General features: G+C 40.2%; 1 protein-coding gene across 1 annotated transcript in view; it reads right to left on the bottom strand.

The window, feature by feature from the left end:
* The window catches only part of tonsl (tonsoku-like, DNA repair protein), a 36000-nt gene that overhangs the window by 9625 nt on the left and 6290 nt on the right, over positions 1 to 20085 (bottom strand). The window contains 18 exon segments of the mRNA XM_046856539.1: positions 2009 to 2180; positions 11956 to 12263; positions 12504 to 12582; positions 13227 to 13383; positions 15240 to 15340; positions 15964 to 16154; positions 16332 to 16806; positions 17380 to 17600; positions 17894 to 18017; positions 18236 to 18320; positions 18322 to 18397; positions 18562 to 18634; positions 18715 to 18804; positions 18925 to 18980; positions 19055 to 19147; positions 19150 to 19246; positions 19445 to 19570; positions 19683 to 19835. Coding sequence (XP_046712495.1) covers positions 2009 to 2180; positions 11956 to 12263; positions 12504 to 12582; positions 13227 to 13383; positions 15240 to 15340; positions 15964 to 16154; positions 16332 to 16806; positions 17380 to 17600; positions 17894 to 18017; positions 18236 to 18320; positions 18322 to 18397; positions 18562 to 18634; positions 18715 to 18804; positions 18925 to 18980; positions 19055 to 19147; positions 19150 to 19246; positions 19445 to 19570; positions 19683 to 19835 — 2677 coding nt within the window.

The following is a 20085-nucleotide window of genomic DNA, read 5'->3' as shown; positions in this document are numbered from 1 at the left end:
CTTATTCCCACAAGGCACTTTCTGGCAGCTTGAAAAGCTCTTCCAGATGTGTCTCAGTGGGTCCTGCACACTTTAGTGTGAGACTACTCGATTCAGTTCGGATTTCCTCCGCCCCGTCTTCACAGGATTCTTTCCACCCTGGTGGGAGACTAGCAGGCTCTAGTCATGGAACAGGAAGTAAACACTCTCCTGAGGAAGGAGGCCATCGAGGTGGACTCTCCATCGGAACAAGAGTCCGGGTTCTACAGCTGGTACTATATAGTTCCAAAAAAGGACGGAGGGTTGCATCCTATCTTAGATCTACAACAGCTGAATCGCTCTCTTATGATACTTAAGTTCAAGATGCTGCCCCTCAAGCAGGTTGTGCTTCAAATCATCACATTCATGTGTCATGGTCATGTGCAAAGCCCCTTCAGCCCCTTTCAACGTTGTATTCATACGTCATGGGGTGGAAAATACACGGGCATGGATCGATGCGGTGGGTTGAAGAGACACTTGCTCTCTCTCTTTCTTTCCCGGGATTGCCTCCTCCCTCAAGACCCCGATATTACCCACGAAAGCCCTACATAATACGTCAACACTCGTGAGTAAGGCTTACGCCTCCACAGGTCAAGCCACTACATCCCTGAACAGCATGGCGGTCCTGTAAGGTGCATCAGGCTAAACTGCTGCATCAACTGGATGTGGGAGGCGCCCAAGGCAGACCTGGGCCTCAGAGCCACAAGATGCTGCCCCTCAAGCAGGTCGTGCTTCAGATCAGATCAGAGGACTGGTTTGTCATGGCAGATCTAAAGGATGCATACTTTTATGTATCCATCCTACCTTCTCACAGGAAGCTCCTGAGGTTCGCTTTCGGGGCCGAAGCTTACCAACACCGGGTTCAACCGTTTGCCCATGTCCTTTTACTCCAAACCTTCACAAAATGTGTGGATGCAGCTCTGGTTCCCCTGAGGTCTCAGGTCATCCGCATCCTCAACTACATTGACAAATGGTTGATCCTAGCTCAAATCAGAGCAGTTGGCGGTCCGGCATCAAGATGTTGTTCTCGCTCACATGAAGGCGTTGGGGTTTCAGCTGAACGCCGGGAAGAGTGTGCTTTCTCCATTACAGAGAACCACCTATTTCGGTGTCATATGGGATTACGACTACTTTGCACGTGCAGCTTTCCCTTTGTGGCTATCCTTACGGCCGTCAGGAAGGTCAGAGAAGGGCAGCCTCTCACTATCAAGCAGTTCCAGAAACTTAGGGCTTATGGCAGCTGCGTTCAGTGTGATTCCACTTGGCCTGCTGTACATGAGACCCCTTCAGTGGGTCAACCCCCTCCGCACCATCAAGGTCACGCAGCAATGCCTACGTGCCTTAGATGTTTGGCAAGATCCCCAGTTTTATCTCTAGGCTTCTAGATGCCAACGACGGATGCGTCCCTCACGGGGTGGGGAGCGATCATGATTGGAACCTTTGTGCGGTTCTATAACCTAGACTGCAGTGCCACTCCTGGCCCCTCAACCCTCCTCTAGCTGTGTTTGACAGACACACACTGGTCAGTCTGGCGTGATTGGACACTCGTTCTTAAAGTGTTTAGACGCAGCTCGAGTTTCTGAAGGGGAACGAGATGCTGCATCTCTATGCCACACCTCCGGCGTCCCTGCGTCGCTTCCTTCTCCCTTACAGAAGCTGACCCTGTCTCTCTCCGTATGCGTTTTATACTTCCTGGTCATGACGTCACCCCACCGGTGATGGCCAGCGTAAAATTTTTGACTGATTACACATTATTTCAGAGCGTGAACACTCAAGCGTGTTCCCAAAGTGTTTCGACGCAACGACTCGTTTCCTCAGGGAACTAGGTTTACATACGTAACCTAGAGACGCTCTCGCTCATGCCTAGTTTTTGCTATTTTTTTTTGTTTTAGAATCACAGTGTCAGACTTTGGTTTTACATGTATTTTTTGTGCCTTATTTTTGTGTACTGTGACCATTTGTAGAGCTAGAAATAGAAGAGAATTTGTACCTGTGAGAGCACTGGCTAGCAGGAGCCGGTGTTGCTGAAGAAAGCGGGCAGTGAGGCCACAGGCCTGAACAGACAGAGTAGCCAGAAGGGGGCAGGAGGATAGTAAACAAGCCAGAGCCTGAGACCAGCCATCTCCAAGCGGATTCATACTCAAATTCAGCTCCTCCAGACACTGTGTTGGCAGATGACACATTCTTTAACATGATTAACAGATACAGAAATTAGAAAATGTAATGATGTGGGATTTATTAAAAATATACTGGCCACTTTAGTAAAGTATTTTGGAAAGCAAAAGAAAACCAACAAACCGAAAAAAAAAAGAATCTTCCATACCTGAGCTCAGGATTTGTTCTAATATTTTTATCTTTGTTCCAATTTGTGAATGCTAGATAATATTATTATTATAGTTACAGTATGGCTAGTATGCGTATACGAGGGGTGATTGAAATAGCAAATCAATGTTGTTTTTGAAGACATTTGGCTTTTACAAGAATCAGAATTTCATGTTTCTTTACCTGAAATTTAAATCTACATAGATATTACAACAGATACAAAAATTGGACCAATTTTTCAAGTGAGCAAAAGCTCTGAATATCTATTCATGATGTGAGCCCTGGGTTTTGCCTGCGAAGACAGCATTATGCATAGCCGATACAACTACTTGAAATATCCTAAAATAGTAATAACAAGCAGTAGGTCGAAAACACTGGCCAAAGAAAACAACGATGACAGAATCATTTCTAGAGGTATGAAAAAAAAAACCCTCAACATCCGCCAACAGAAAAGGTGTGAAATTATCAGAATTCACAAGATGACTTTAGAAAGGAAAAAAAAATGATGACAAGCCATGTGTTAGCAGTAAGAATTATAAAGCTATATATTTTTAATAACAAATAATTACAGAGAAGAGCCACAAAAGAACGGAAATTAAAATTAACACCTACCTAAAAAGGTCAAACTACAGAGAAAGGAAAAATCTGCTTATGATCGAAAAACATACTGATCAAGTCAACAAGCGCATTGGTCAAACACAGTGGTGTACTGTCATGCCTTGAGCTTGCATTTGTACTGATCTTCACTGATAATATAACTCATAATGGTAGTAGCAACATCAATTCAAGGTCTACAAAAACATTTTGTCTGCCAATTTACAGAGAAATGCAACCAATCATCATACAACTAGACTATGACCCAAAACTGTCAACAAATGATTTCTTTATGAAAAAACTGGAAACCTTTTGACTGATCATGTAAATCACCAGACCATAAGCCAACTAAGCTGCATTTCACCTACTGTAAAGAAGAATGAAGGGAATCATTTGTCAATTAACAATAGAAGAATGCAATGACAGGTGATGTCAGCTGACTCTTGTTTTGACACAGTTATTAAAAGCAATCAATATGCATTCAAATCTTCTTTTTCCGGCTGCTCCCATTAAGGGTCGCCACAACAGATCATCCGTCTCCTAACCACCCTGTCCTCTACATCTGCCTCTTTCACACCAACTACCTGCATGTCTTCCCTCACCACATCCATGAACCTCCTCCTTGGCCTTTCTCTGTTCCTCCTTCCTGGTGGCTCCATCCTCAGCACTCTTTTACCAATATAACTCATGTCCCTCCTCTGCACATGTCCAAACCATCTCAATCTCGCCTCCCTCACCTTATCTCCAAAACGTCCTACATGGGCTGTCCCTCTAATATTTCTAATCATGTCCATCCTTGTCACTCCCAACGAAAACCTTAACAACTTTAGCTCTGCTACCTCCAGCTCCGCCTCCTGTCTTTTACTCAACGCCACTGTCTCTAATCCATACAACATTGCAGGTCACACCACAGTCCTATAAACTTTCCCTTTCATTCTTGCAGATACCCTACTATCACAAATCACTCCTGTCACTCTTTTTCACCCACTCCACCCTGCCTGCATCCTTTTCTTTACTTCCCAAACACACTCTCCATTACTTTGCACTGTTGACCCCAGCTACCTGATTTCCTCCACCTTCACCACCTATTCTCCCTGCAACCGCACCACTCCACTGCCCTCCCTCTCATTTACGCACATGTACTCTGTCTTACTCCTACTGACTTTCATTCACCGTCTCTCCAACGCATACCTCCACCTCTCCAGGCTCCTCTCAACCTGCTCACTACTCTCACCACAAATCACAATATCATCTGCAAACATCATAGTCCAGGGAGACTCCTGTCTGACCTCGTCCGTCAACCTGTCCATCACCACTGCAAACAGAAAAGAGCTCAGAGCCGATCCTTGATGCAGTCCAACCTTTACCTTGAACCAGTCTGTCATTCCTACTGCACACTTCACTGCTGTCACACTGTTCTCATACATGTCCTGCACCACCCTCACATACTTCTCTGACACACCTGACTTCCTCATACAATACCACAACTCCTTTCTTGGCACCCTGTCGTACGCTATCTCAAAATCCACAAACACACAATGCAACTCCTTCTGACCTTCTCTATACTTCTCCATCAACATCCTCAAAGCAAATAAGGCATCTGTGGTGCTCTTCCTCGGCATGAAACCATACTGTTGCTCACAGATGGTCACCTCTTCTCTTAGCATGGCTTCCACCACTCTTTCCCATAACTTAATGGTGTGACTGATCACCTTTATTCAGGCATACTCTCACCTTCCAGAATCTTGTTAAACAATCTTGTTAAATAAACCCCACTGCCATCTCTCCTAAACATCTCCATGCTTCTACCGGTATGTCATCTGGTCCTATCGACTTTCCACTCTTCATCCTCTTAATCGCTGCTCTCACTTCCTCCTTACTAACCCTATCCACTTCCTGCTTCATCAACTCCACATTATCCAACCTTCTCTCTCTCTGATTTTCCTCATTCATCTGCTACTCAAAATACTCCCTCCACCTTCTCAACACACTCTCCTCACTAGTCAATGCATTTTCATCTCCATCCTTTATTGCTCTAACTTGTAGCACATCCTTCCCATCTCAATCCCTCTGCCTGGCCAATCGGTACAAATCCATTTCTCCTTCCTTAGTGTCCAACCTTTCATACAGCTCCTCATATGCCTTTTCCTTGGCTTTCGCTGCATCCCTCTTTACCTGCTGCCACATCTCCTTGTACTCCTGCCTACTTTTCTCATCACTCTGTCGATCCCACTTCTGTTTTGCCAACCTCTTTCCCCTTATGCTCTCCTGCACATCCTCATTCCACCACCACTTCTCTTTGTCTTTCTTTCTATTCAAAGATGACACACCAAGTACTTTTCGAGCTGCCTCCTCATCCTGCAGTTGTTACTCAATCATCCAGCACCTCTTCACCACCACCAAGCCCCTGTCTGTCCTCTTCCTGAACCTCACACTACAATCTTCCTCCTTTAGTTTCCACCATCTTATTCTTCTTTCAGTCCTCACTCTCCTCCTCTTCTTCTTCGCCTCCAAAACCATCCTACAGACCATCATCCAATGCTGTCTAGCTACACTGTCGCCTGCCAACACCTTACAGTCTCCAATCTCCTTCAGGTTGCATCTCCTACATAGAACATAGTCCACCTGTGTGCACCTTCCCCCACTCTTATAGGTCTCCCTAATGATAATCCTTCTTCTTAAAATATGTATTCACCACTGCCATTTCCATCCTTGTAGCAAAATCTACCACCATCTGCCCTTCTACATTCCTCTCCTTAAAACCATACCTACCCATCACCTCCTCATCACCTATGTTCCCTTCACCTACATGCCCATTATAGTCTGCCCCAATCACCAATCGTTCATTCCTAGGTACACCATCTACCACTACATCTAAATCACTCCAGAATCTTTCCTTCTTCTCCATCTAACAGCCGACTTGTGGAGCATAGGCACTGATGATCATTTACCATCATCCCCTTAGTTTCCAGCTTCACGTTCATTACCCTATCAGAAACTCTCTTCACCTCCACTACACTCTTACTGTATTCTTCCTTCAGAATCACCTCTACACCATTTCTCTTTCCATCCACACCATGATAGAGCAGTTTAAATCCACCTCCAATGTTCCTGGCCTTACTCTCTTGGTCTCCTACTATACACAACATATCTAGATTTCTCCTCTCCATCATATCAGCTACCTCTCACCCTTTACAAGTCATAGTGCCAACATTTAAAGTACCAACCCGAACCACCACTCTCCTACACTTTTCTCCTTTTCCTGCCTTCTCTGTAGACATCTTCCTCCTTTCCTTCTTCTCCTTCGGCCAACAGTAGCCCAATTTCCACCGGTACCCTGTTGGCTAACGATACCTGTGGCGGTCGTTGGCAACCCGGGCCTCGACCAATCCGGTATGAAATTCTTATTTGTGATCCGCATTTTTGTAATAGGTGTTATTTACTTCAAAGGCTATATGTTCCAATACTTTTGTTTAAATAAAAATCATGTGGTCTGCCACCTGATCTTCATGTAATGTTCTAGATCTAAATAATCGGAAATAAATGCTAAAACTCTGATCCATCATCTTATATTTATCTTCTGATCACAAACTCAAAAGTCTTCAATGCATAACACATTAGCCATTCTGATATGTTTGAAAGGGAACTACATTTAATAAAACAAAACCCTAAGAAGTCTATTATAAAGAAATGTGAATAATAGCAAGCTACTGCTTGATTAACTCCTGATAATTTGTGAAAACATCACTGTATCCCTAAGATCTTTATACGTGCTACTATTGCATTACTGTTTTCCAGTACTAATCAATCACCAATCAATTAAAAAGCATATTTAAAAAAAATATATAGCAGAGGCAAAGTGCCAAATTCTCTTAAACAGTTTTTTCTACATGCTTTCACCTACAAATGCACACATCACCCACCCTTCATACTGCTAGGGACCACTAACACTATTTCTGCACCTTATTTTTTTTTTTACTCAGAAGTGTTATCATCTCTGGGAACTGTCAAACCACAAGAGTGTTCTTGCACGATAGGGGTGATAAGGGACATGTGTGCATTCTAACATGCCTATTTAAACCTTGGCAATATTTAAAAAAAATAAACAATAATTATTATAATAATCAGAATAATAAGAATAAGACTGATAATAATTATGATGATATATATATATAAACTATTATATGACTGATTTTAACAATATATAGCTCCAGATCGTCCTGTCAGAGTGCACAGCTAAGCAGCTCTACCAGGTTATTGTATCTTAGAAACACAGAAAGGCAGTGGTAGCTGATACATTTGCCTTCTTATTTTAAAGGTTGACTCAGTTTCTGTGGTTTACATTGTTGTTATTAACACTTTAAATGACTTTTCAAAACAAACACATTTATTATATTAAAAACATATATTCTTAATAACAATTAATTTTATCTATAAGCTATGATTCTGCAATTTCTGCAACTCATACATACTGAAAACGGAATATTCTAATTTTACCAATGTCAATGCTTTTAATTTATGCTTTTAAATAATTACATTGGCCGCTGTTTATTTTTATATAATAAACCTCATTCACCATGTTGTAATCATACTAAATAACCTTGTCGATGTAAACCTGAGCAATAAATCAATTTTATAATCGCTACACACTATTAGATTGTCACAGCAGTATGCACATCCATATGCATTTGTGTAGAAGCTTCACAATTTACCAACTGATTATGCATTAAAAATTATCATTTAAAATTAAGTATATGATTCTGGAAAGAGTTGTGCAGGTGTCCGGACCTCTATAATAATATATAACAAAAATTGTATGTAAAATTTGTCTATATCTAATTATGCCTTCCTATTACAATCTACAGCTGGTGAGCCTCTTCTCGATATTATTACCTCCTCACTATCATTAGGTCACGTTCCTAAATCCCTCAAGTTAGCAGTTATTAAGCCCCTCATTAAGAAACCTAACCTGGATCCAAACATGCTATCGAATTACAGACCCATTTCAAATCTCCCATTTATGTCTAGATTTTAAAAAAGATTGTAGCTGCCCAGTTATGTTCCCACTTGCAAGAGAACAATATCTTTAAGAGTTTCAGTCAGGTTTTAGGCCCCATCTTAGCACATAAACTGCCCTAGTTAAAATTACTAATGACCTGTTTTTAGCTTCAGACCAAGGTTTCATCTCACTGTTAGTTTTACTACATCTTAGTGCTGCATTCAACGCTATAGACCATGATCTCATCCAGGATCGCTTACAGAATTACATCAGCATTCAGGGACAGGCATTAAGCTGGTTTAAATCCTACCTGTCCGATCGTTACCATTTTGTAGACTTAAATGGAAAGCTATCCAGGTTAATGCTAGTAAATTCTGGCATGCCACAAGGTTCAGTTCTAGGACTCCTGCTTTTCACAATATACATGCTTCCCCTGGGAAATATTATTAGAAGGCATGGAATTAGCTTTCATTGTTATGCTGATAATACCCAGCTATATATCTTATCAAAACCAGGTGATACAGTTCAATTAGCTCGGATAACTGAGTGTGTTAAAGAATTAAAAAGACTGGATGACCCATAACTTTCTACTATTAAATGGATGGAAATTTTGCTCATCGGCCCAAAAACCAGTATACCGAGGCTCCAGCATCTCAACCTGCATTTAGACGGATGTTCTGTAACCACTAGTTCAACAGTAAAAGACCTGGGAATTATTTTAGACAGCAACATGTCTTTCAAAAATCATATCAGCCAAGTTACAAAAACAGCCTTCTTTCAACTTAGAAACATTTCTAAGCTAAGAAACATGTTATCTATATGAAATGCAGAGAAGCTCGCATCAGCAGCATTTGACACAGTCAACCACAAGACACTTTTGTCAACCCTCAAGAGCCTCGGTATCCGCGGAACACCATAGGAATGGTTTGCTTCCTACCTGGAAGGTCGCTCATACCAGGTAACATACCAGGCCCCGTGCAGACTCACCACTGGTGTCCCACAAGGCTCGGTACTTGGTTCCCTCCTTTTCTCCCTCTATACCCACTCCATTGGTGAAGTCATATCCTCACATGGGTTTTCTTATCACTGCTATGCAGATGACACTCAACTAATCTTTTCTTTCCCTCCATCAGATACCATAGCTTCTGCTTGGATCTCGGCATGCTTGTTAGACATATCTTCATGGATGAGTGCTCACCAACTAAAGCTCAACCCCAGCAAAACAGAACTGCTGATCATCCCATGCAATTTATCTCCAGGTCAAGATCTCCAAATAACACTTCATGACTCTCTGCTCCCCCCTTCTCTAGTAACCTCAGAATGAGAGGTAAGTATACTTCAAGGCTCTTCTCTGTTCTGGCACCGAGGTGGTGGAATGAACTTCCCCTAGGTGTCTGTACAGTGGAGTCCATGATTTTCTTTAAGCGACGACTAAAGACCTACCTTTTCCTGAAACACTTAAATTAGCACTTTCCAAGTTTGTAGAAATTCTAGGGTTATATTTATATTAAGTTTGTAATCTGGCGTACCAGTGTAGATTAATTAATTACTAGAGATTTAAAGCACTTTTGTACGTCGCTCTGGATAAGGGCGTCTGCTAAATGCCGCAAATGTAAATGTAAGCTCGTCCATGCGTTCATGACCTCCAGAATAGACTATTGTAATGCATTACTAGGTGAATGTCCTGCATCATTAATAAAAAAGCTACAGTTAGTTCAGAATGCGGCAGCCAGAGTTCTCACAAGGTCAAGAAAATATGATCATATAAACCTAATCTTATCATCCCTGCACTGGCTTCCTGTTAAGTTTCGAATAGACTTCAAACTACAGTGGAACCCGGTTATCTCGCCCTCGGTTATCTCGACAACCCTATTAAGTCGACGTTTTTGAAGTGGAACCGCCAAATTCTCATTTTTTATCGGTTATGTTGACTTTTTTATGTCGCCGAACCCTAATATCTCGAGCACAAGGGGGGAAAAATTAGAAATTTTAACGTCAGTTATCTCGATCAGCACTGTGCAGCCGCAGAAGAACTCGCGAAAGTGGCGGAAAAATCAAGCCTTACAGATACTACAGGTGTTTGTATTGTATACTGGTGAATCTCTGCTGTTAGTAAGTGCACATATGCATTTTTTTTGTTAAATGTTTTTTGAAATTTTTGAATTTCCCTATTTTTCCATTTACAAACTCTCTCTCTCTCTCTCTCGCTCGGCTTATCTCCCCCTCGGCATCGCGGACGTAAGTTTTTTCGGACACTTTGCTTTGTGTGTTTGTGCGGATTACTTCAGCCTGATGGTCATAAGTTTTCAGAAACTTAGTTACTGTTTTTTTTCCTTTTTTTTCCCCACATGTGGACTAAATGTGAAACGGCACTGTGCAGCCGCTGTTTTTTTTTTTTTTTTGAGCGATCTGTGTGTTTATAATGTTGGAGAATATAATAAAGGTTTGTATGGAGAATGGACGGTGGTTTGTATTGTATACTGGTAAATCTCTGCTGTTAGTAGGTGCACTTATGCCTTTTGTTGTTAACAAGCGTATGTACATTTTTATAGCATGCCTTCATCAAACAAATCGCAACGCTGTTGTGTAAAACCCTCCAAAACACGTGCATGCACATTCTCATTTATTAACGCACATCATGTACATAAAGAAATTTCAAGCACGTTAATATACTGCCGCCATTTTGTTTTCGTTTATCTCGATCATCTGTTACCTCGACGCTTTTTTGGTGACCCCTAGGACATCGACATAACCGGGTTCCACTGTACTACTTCTTACTAATAAAGCCCTAAAAGGTTTAGCTCCCATGTATCTCTCCAGTTTTTTAACACACCATAATCCGTCATGCTCCCTGAGATCTCAAAACTTTGGACTTCTAGTAGTTCCTAGAATAGCAAAGTCCACTAAAGGCTGTAGAGCATTCTCACATTTAGCTCCTAAACTTTGGAATAGTCCTGACAGTGTTCAGGGCTCAGACACACTCTCCCAGTTTAAGTGTAAATTAAAAACGTGTCTTTTTAGCAAAGCCTACACATAACATACGTCTCACATCATAACCTTGTGCTCCAGAACATATGATCACATGCACATTATCAACTTGTGCTGTTAATATCATGAACAGCAGCTACACTAATTTCTCTCCACTGCTTCTCTTTCTCTCCCCATCCTGAGGCATCCTGTTTGGCCAGCTCCAGTCACGTCCCACCTCATGAAGATTATGGACCTTTGAAGAAGTAGATGCCGAACTCGCAAACATCCCGTACCATCTAGAGACGTACCAGTGCCAATTGGATCCACTGCATGTGTAGAGTTTTGACATTGGACCTCCTGGAGTGTTTAAAGGCTCTGGCATGGAGAAGCTGGTGTTGGATCTGTGATGGTCACAAATGTTGAGCTCAGTAGCTCCTAGTTTTATAACCATAAAGACTGTATAAGACTGTAGCAAGAACATTACTTATAATCTTATACTCCAGTGCTCATGTTAGTTCTCACTTTCCAATGTTCGGTATTGTTGAAAGATTTATGATCAAACTCTTGATGTCACCCAAATTAGGATGGGTTCCCCTTTTGAGTCTGGTTCCTCTCAAGGTTTATTCCTTATAACATCTAAGGGAGTTTTTTCTTGCCACAGTCTTGCTTGCTAATCAGGGATAAATGCACACCATTCACCTTGACTATTGATTTCTGTAAAGCTGCTTTGAGACAATGTCTGTTGTGAAAAGCGCTATAGAAATAAACTTGACTTGAATGGACCATTAGATATTTTCTGTTAAATTAATTCATTCACTGCAAATTTTTTGAAATGATAAATCATCAAGAGGGAAAATTCAAAATTGCCCTAATCTTATTATACTGAAATCATTTTGCTAAGTCATAAGAATTTCAAAGAATGTCTAATATTTGATTTCTCCAAAGTAAACCTTGTAATTTCAAATGCAGAAACTGATTAAATGCACTTTCATAGAAAAACTTTCATAATAACATACAACCACTTTTAGTTTGCTCAGAAGAGTAAAAAGTACCGGAAAGGCATCTTGAGTCCTCCCCTCTAGTGTACTAGCTGCCTTCTTCATTCCTTCTCCTGTGATCTGATTGGCTGAGATGTCAAGAAGACGAAGGCGGGGCATGGTGGTTGCTGCAGAGATGAGCTCAGGAAGAAGGTCATCATTAAGACGGTTTGCAGAAATGCTGAGCTCTGTGAGGCTGCTCTGGAGTTTGAGGGCACGAAGGAGGGGAGACAGACTTGGTGGAACCAGACTAAGACCACATATGCTAACACTCGGAGAGCCGTCCTGCACCTCACATAGCCTCAACACGCGCCTGTTCTCTTCTACAACACATACACAAATAAACAAAAATATGGAAATATTTGTAAAAAATTATATTTATATATATATATATATATATATATATATATATATATATATATCTCATATATATATATATATATATATATATATATATATATATATATATATATATAAAATGAAAAAGTGTGCTGTGCTCTTGGAATAATCTCAAAATCCCACAAATAGTGTAGTTAAGATAATAAGCCAAAAACGTCACTCACCCACATCCAAACTCTTACAAGCTTTCTTATATCGCTCAGGAAGTGGAGGAAGGTCCCAGGAACAGACCTCTGCCAGAACCTGCATACAAACAAGTCACAGAAAAAAATTACATTGAGTCATTTCTCTAAACAATCAAATTCTTTCTATCAACGCTATTGCACATTTAATCTACATTATATTGTCTAAGGTTATGGACACCTCACCATGAAATTCACACATGCTTTCTAAATGTCACATTCCAGATTTAGTCTTTCTGGGAAGGCTCCCACTACAATTGAAAGAGTGACTGTGGGAATTTGTGCTCATTCAGCCAGAAGAGCATTAGTGTGGGCAGGAACTGATGTTGGATGCCACAAATGGATGAAGAGGCCTGGGGAACAGTTATCATCACATTTTTTCCCAATGGTGTTCAGTGGGGTTAAAGTTGAGGGCTGTTTGCAAGCTACTCAAGTTCTTCAACAACCTTATAAAACCATGTCATCATGGATTTGTGTTATCTTGTTTTGTGCACATCTGTACATGGGGGTTCGAACCCTCAGTTCCAGCAAAAGAAAACCTAATTCTAGATTATAGAATATATTATATACTAGAACTGTGTCCTTCATAGCAACAATAAGGAGAAAACACACACACAAGTGTGTAATGATCAGGTGTCTGCTTTACTTTTTCATTCAGTTAATGATAGAATGGCTAAAATAATAAATATTTGGGTATGTTGTCACCTCCTCATTAGTGTGCAAAACTGCCAGCAACAAGTCAGCAGGTGAGAGTAGAGCACCCTCTTTCTGTAGAGAGAGACGTGGAAGAAGCCCACAGGTCTGATAATAACGTTGTGCAGCCTGTTCACATAGCCATGACACAGTGCAGGAGTCAGCTTCACTGAAAAACACACAGAATTACAAGTAATACACTTGCACACAACACAACACAACAGTGTACAAACAATTTAACAGTTCTGCAAACACCAAGTGTGATTAATGCATAAACTCAAACAGTACACAATTAAATTTAACAGACACCAAGCACAGAAGGGGAATATTAAAGCATGCTAAAATCCCCTAAAATGTTTGCCCTGAATTGGGATTTAGCCCAAACGAAAATCCTCAAATTCCCTAAGCTGAAAATTTATAAAAGTTATAAATGGGGAAATTGTCTAAAATGGTGATAAAAAATGTATTAAAATAACATATAAATCATATAAAATAACAAATGGTAATATATTTTATATATACACACCGTATTTTCTGGACTACAAGCCGCTACTTTTTTCCCCACGCTTCGAATCCCACGGCTTAAATAACGAAGCAGATTATTTATGGATTTTTCCCATTTCACAAACTTCAATCCAAAAAACTGAACCCCATAACATTAGACCAATGAAACTGCCGAACGGGTTAAGGTGAACCAATAAAACTCTTTATATTAAATCAGATGCGCTCCCACTGAAGCGGGCCGCACCACAAATATGTATGAGGTTAAATATTTGAAGACAGTGAACAATGACTTTCTTGGTAGGCTACTGTTTAGATACAAGCCGTTGTAACAAGTCTGGGTCAAGGGAGCTCACTAACTCCAGTTACACCAGAAATCATAGAAGCAGAGACAGGTTTCCAATACTCATGCTTAATTATTTTATTTGGCATCAGCGTTACGGGTTAGTCAAAGAAACTTTGAAATGAGCATCAGAAAATAATAAGGAATATTTCTCGGTCTTGCACACATGCAGTAATACCGGAAAAATGAGGAGGCAGGCTGTCCCCAAAATACTGCTCTGCTCTTAAAGGAGCCACAACATATTTCACCCGTTACACCGTGTAACACACACTGTCTTTCGTTACAGCCTGTGAAAAGTTAATTAGTTCCAGTGCAGACATGCTGCTTATAGACAGGTGTGGCTTATTTATGTTTAAAATAAAAATCTTTGTAAAATTTACTGGGTGCGGCTTATATTATATATATATATATATATATATATATATATATATATATATATATATATATATATATATATATATATATATATATATATATAATTTTCTACAAATATTTCCATTTTTTGTTTATTTGTGTATGTGTTGAACAGGCGTGTGTTGAGGCTATGTGAGGTGCAGGACGGCTCTCCGAGTGTTAGCATATGTGGTCTTAGTCTGGTTACACCAAGTCTCTCTCTCTCTCTATATATATATATATATATATATATGCTATATTTCATAATAATGATATTTCATAATAAAATATCATTTTTCATAATAATGGTATGATTTGAATTCATTATTTTTACCCACATTTTCTATATTTCATTCTAAAGCTTTGATATGTAAATAAAGTTTTGATATCCCTAGTGCTTATGTAGCTCAATGTAGCTCAGGAAGTGGTAGCTTAGTGGTTAAGGCTCTGGGTTACTGATCAGAAGGTTGGGGGTTCAAGTCTATTTTTAACTGCCTCTCTTGGTGCCTTTGTGCAAGCGTCTTAACTCTTAACTCCAGGAGCACTGTAACATGGCTGACCCTGCGCTCTGACACCAGCTTCAAGATATCACTGGGATATGCAAAGAAAGAATTTCACTGTGCGGTAAAGTACATGTGACTAGTATAAATCACCTTTTATTTTATAATGTTTTTTTATTTTTTCATGTGTGAATCTGCTATTCACACATTAAACACTGTTCAAAAAGAGACCACATCAGATAAGTTTCACACAACATGCAAAACCATTAAAGAACAAGCAGATCGAACCTGTGTGGAACAGGAATCAGGAAGACGTTGTTCTGAACTCTGACCCTCATTCTAATTGGTGCAGGCATTGAAGCTGCTGTGCTCTGAAGAACAGCCTGCGTCTACAACACACAAGCCAAAAACAAAAAAAATCAATTATCAACTGGCTGCAGAGTAAATTACTCATGATTATTTAGAATGATGCAGTGGGACTGTAGAACAACTGGACAACTAGTAGTGTCAACTAGCGTGTTTTCAAAATTTCTTCTTGTAATCCGATCATGATTCGATCACTTTATTAATACTTTGTTTACAGTATCTCTAACATTATTATTTGTAAACATATTAGAATGAACTTCTATTCAAGTTCACTTTTACTGTATTGTAGTCAACTGAAAAATTAATCAATTCACCTGTTGTTTTCAATGCTAATTTGGTGTACAATCATTCAACCACTACTTTTTTTTTTAAACATAATGCCACCAACACCTAGTTTATAAAAGCAGCCATTAGTTTTAAAGAACAACATGTGACCAATTCAATATTGCAATACTTCAGAAAGTGTACAAGTTTTCTGTTTGAAAAATACAGCTTAATTATATAGAGTTTCCCAGACCTTCCACTAGACAGATTAGCACACTAGTCACTGAATATCTGACCAAGCAAGTAGATAAAAAAAATGTCCATTTTATCACAGCTATTTATAAAAGAGTGTCATGGTGTGAAACAGCAAGGACTCTCTCACCACCGCCTGGGTGCTATATGACTGAGGGTGTCCAAGCTGAGGGGGCTCATCAGCAGGGGTAATGATGGGACTGGGTGACCTGGTGACTTCTCTTCTGCCCAGCATCACCATTCCAGGCAGTTGGCTCATCTTCACTTGTCGGGCCTTATTATTCTTTTTCAAAGAAAGACTCCTACTGGAGGGTGACGGGCCTGCATTTAGAAATATAAATACAGACAGTTTAAAGACACAGAACAAAAATTTCTTTGCTTTATTGCAGTTTTACGTGTTTTAATTTGAGACGTGCAGAAGAACTTTCTAAATTCACAAAAACAAGACAGACTTAGAGAAAAGTAATTTTAATTAATAATATATTTTTTATTCCACACCTCTAGCAGATGACTCGAACGATGCAGAATCTCGATTCTGATTTCTAGATACCACACTGTCCCATCTGCTGTTTGAGATCTCCTGTTCCGACCCAACTCTCCGTTTCTTTTTTGGCTGAGCACACCCCAAGTCATCTTCCAGCCAGCTGTCTTCTATGTAGTGCTCCTCAGGTACTAAAGCTGACATGTGATTGGTCGATACTGCTGGCGTGCTGCTAAAGGCTGGCTCTGATAGGCTCTGAGAAAGAAGACGAGACTTTGCACTGCCTAGGTTTTGAATGGTCCTGTGGTATTCCTCTCTGCTGGAGCAAGGCTTTGGGGGCAGCTCTATCTCTCTACCTCCAGGTGCAAGGATATTCTGGGTCTCACGAATTTCTTGTGGGGATGGAGCGACATCTGTAAAGCGATGTCTTGGCCGCACAGGTCGCAGCGGGCTGATCTCAGAGTCCGAGTACTCAGAGAAGCTGCTCTCACTCTGAGAGGTTAAGCAGAGAAAAGGGAAAATAAATGTTCAAGCAATAAAAAAGCAAAAAAATTACAATAAAATTTTAAACAACAAGAACCAATAAAGCTTCAGAGTGAGCGCATATTACTCATAGAAGAAGCTGCCTTTTAGTTCATGACAAAACAAAACCAATATTAACCTCAAAACAAATCAGAGGACTATGTTTACTCCAACAGAAAGTGTTTTTTCTACAAATGATAGAGAAACACATGTTGTAACTTTAGAAAGACAACATATTATACTTAGCACTTTGATGTAAAACAAACGTAATATTTAGGTGGAATTATTGTCAATGTGTTATGCAAATATGGAACTTTGATGTTGTAGAAATATAACTTTTGTCCAATCAGAATACTGAGTTCACCATCACTGCTGTATAACATTGTATAATGTATGATTTTGATGCCCCCTTCAGGCCACTAGGAGATTGTGACCCACAAATTCCAAACATCTGCCATGGCTTGGGCTCATACAATCAGTGCAAACAGTAGCAATTGGTGCCAGTTAAAGCAGTCAGAAACATTTCCATCAGTGAACTCTCACCCCAAACAGAATATTCTCCTCAGTTCCCCTTGGTTGGTGGCGTGGGCCAGTGGATCGCCTCACTCTGGGGGGAGTGCTGGCCTCTGGAGGGGTATGTACATTGTGCAAAGCATGCTGGAATGTGGGGCGGGACTCAGTTTGTTGCAGCAATGGCTCTGAACACTCTGAATCAAACAGCTGACTGTCCTGTAGAGGCTGTGGAGTCACAGGCACAGCTGCCACTACAGCACAGAGTCAGGAGACAGAAAATGTCAGCACAATGTCTAATCTGACATGTATAAGATGTCAGTTTATGGTTATATTTTAACACTTTGCTGACTAAAAAGTTTGGTTCAATTATTACATTACATTTATTATTAATATAACATCAAAGTGCGTGAAAATCTTGCTTATTTTAGATACAAGCTTCATAGATACAGCCCATACCAATGTAAAAAAAAAAAAGTGTAAAATATGAATGAATGAAAGTTTAATATAGAGCACATTTTCCTTAATTAACTGAACGACTTTTCACCTGCTCCTGCTAGCGCTCTCTTCAGGAGTTTCTCTGTTTCTGAACAATCCTGTCGCGTTTCCTGGTCCAGCTCACGGCCATATGTCTTTAACCACTGCCGCAAGGTGTCCAAAGGTTTGTCACCCTAATACAGATACACAGAATACACACAAGAATACATCCATTATACTGAAACAAACCCTTAATAAAGTCCAAAAGTTCTAAATATCAGTGTGATCATTTAATGAGACTAAATCAATTCATATTTATGTGGCATATAATAGCTTTGGTAACAAATTCAGTCATGACGCTTCATTGTAAAAATGGTGTACACAATTGTATTTTTTTGTAATTATACTAGACCTTGTTATTGCGGACATTAACCGAAGCCCCTCTCTGCACTAGAAGCCGTGCTATCTCAAAGTGACCACAACTCAGAGCATCGTGCAGGCGTAACTCCATCACAGTACACACCACCAGGATCATTTACGTTCGCCCCTTTGTCCAACAGCAAGGCTACAATCCCTAAAATACACAAGCTCAAAGGAATCAGCTGTCAAACAAGAAATTTCCAAACAAACAAACAAAACCAAACAAGGTTAGATATAAGTAAAGACAACAGGTCTCTATCTACCAAAGTTTAAAGGAGGTTACTGTAAAAGAAAAAGAATACATAACTATATCAGTACCTAAATGACCATGGTTGCAGGCTTCATGCAGTGGAGTCCAGCCGCAGTGATCTCTTGGATTTAATGGATGGCCCTGTTGGGGAAAAAAGAACAGGCATTTCAGATATAATCACATCATCAATCTGTTGAGTATCAATGATCATGTTGGCTCACCTGCTCTACCAGAAAATTGACCTGTTTCCAATTTCCCTCAATACATGCTCGGTGCAGGGCAGTTTCTCCCTTCTCATTTCGGCGGTTCCACTGGATTTGTTCAAACATGCACACAAACACATACAATTAAAAGAAATATTAATAATATTGAGATGTAAAGCAGAAACTGCAAATAATATGTAGTGCAAGACCTGAATAATCCTCACTTACCCTGCCAGTTTTTCTCCTGCCAGTCACAAGCTTATCATAGCCATCCAGATCATCATCTGCACAGAAAAGAACATTTGAAAAAAACATTCATCCTAACAACCTTCATAAATATAATTCTTTGGTTTCCTACCAGAATCTGAGAGCTGAATGTCGCTATCGAGAGGTTCACTATTCTGCAGCTCCTCTTCCTCCTCATCTCCATCACTGTCCTCAAACGACAGCTCTCTGCCTCACACTGCTCCCGGAGACGGGCCTCGGTGGCATCAGCACCTGCTGAGCTAGCACGCTTTTGTGCCTGCAACCACACCCTCAGAACACGTCTCTGAAGCCAAGAACATGAAACACACCGCATAAGAAAACACAGATGTTATTCCAGTTCTAAAATGCTAGCAATTTTACATTCCACATATACAAGTGAAAATGCCATAGTACACTGGCGGCATCAGCCTTTTCATTTGTCAATTGCGTCTATCTGTATTCATATGGAATGTGTAAAAGAAGAGATGGAAAAAGAGAAAACCTTGAGTTTGCTTTGAGCTGCTTTCTCAGCACAGTTTAAAGCAGCAGTGTAACTGTTGTCCACTTCCTCTAGGCTCACACCATATTCCTCCTGACAGCTTGCAATGTTCAACCAGGTCTCACACTCCTGACACACATGCATGCAAAGTAAATGATGAGAAATATATAGAAACAAATTTTATGAATCCTTGCAGTCTCTTATCTGGAAAGTTAAAAGATCAGCACATGGGTGTTGTTACCTCTTTTGGATTGCCATCTCTCAGTTGCAGCTCGTGTCTGTAATGCTCTAAAGCTTTGTTGTGCTGTCGCAGGTCTGTATAAGTGGCCGCCAGAGAGACATGAATAACAGCCAGCTCACGAGCAGGCTTCCCCAACTTTTCGGCACATGACAACTAAAAACGTAGATGCAAAATATAAATCTTGAGACATAATCAAGGCCATATATCAAAACTTTGAAAACGGTGCTCAAACAAAGAGCAAGAACACTGCAATAAACAAAAATCCCTCAGCCACAGAAAATGGTTTGCCAGGAGAAGAATCATGCTTCAAATACCTGAAATGCATTGTAGGTGATTACTAAATAAATGTGTGATTATAATGGTATGGCATATTTATTATTAATAATACATAATTTATGAACTG

The sequence above is a fragment of the Silurus meridionalis genome, chromosome 8, assembly GCF_014805685.1.
Source record: "Silurus meridionalis isolate SWU-2019-XX chromosome 8, ASM1480568v1, whole genome shotgun sequence".
NCBI classification, from domain to species: domain Eukaryota; kingdom Metazoa; phylum Chordata; class Actinopteri; order Siluriformes; family Siluridae; genus Silurus; species Silurus meridionalis.
The sequence above is the reverse complement of the archived record's forward strand: the minus strand, read 5'-3'. Positions and strand labels throughout refer to the sequence as shown.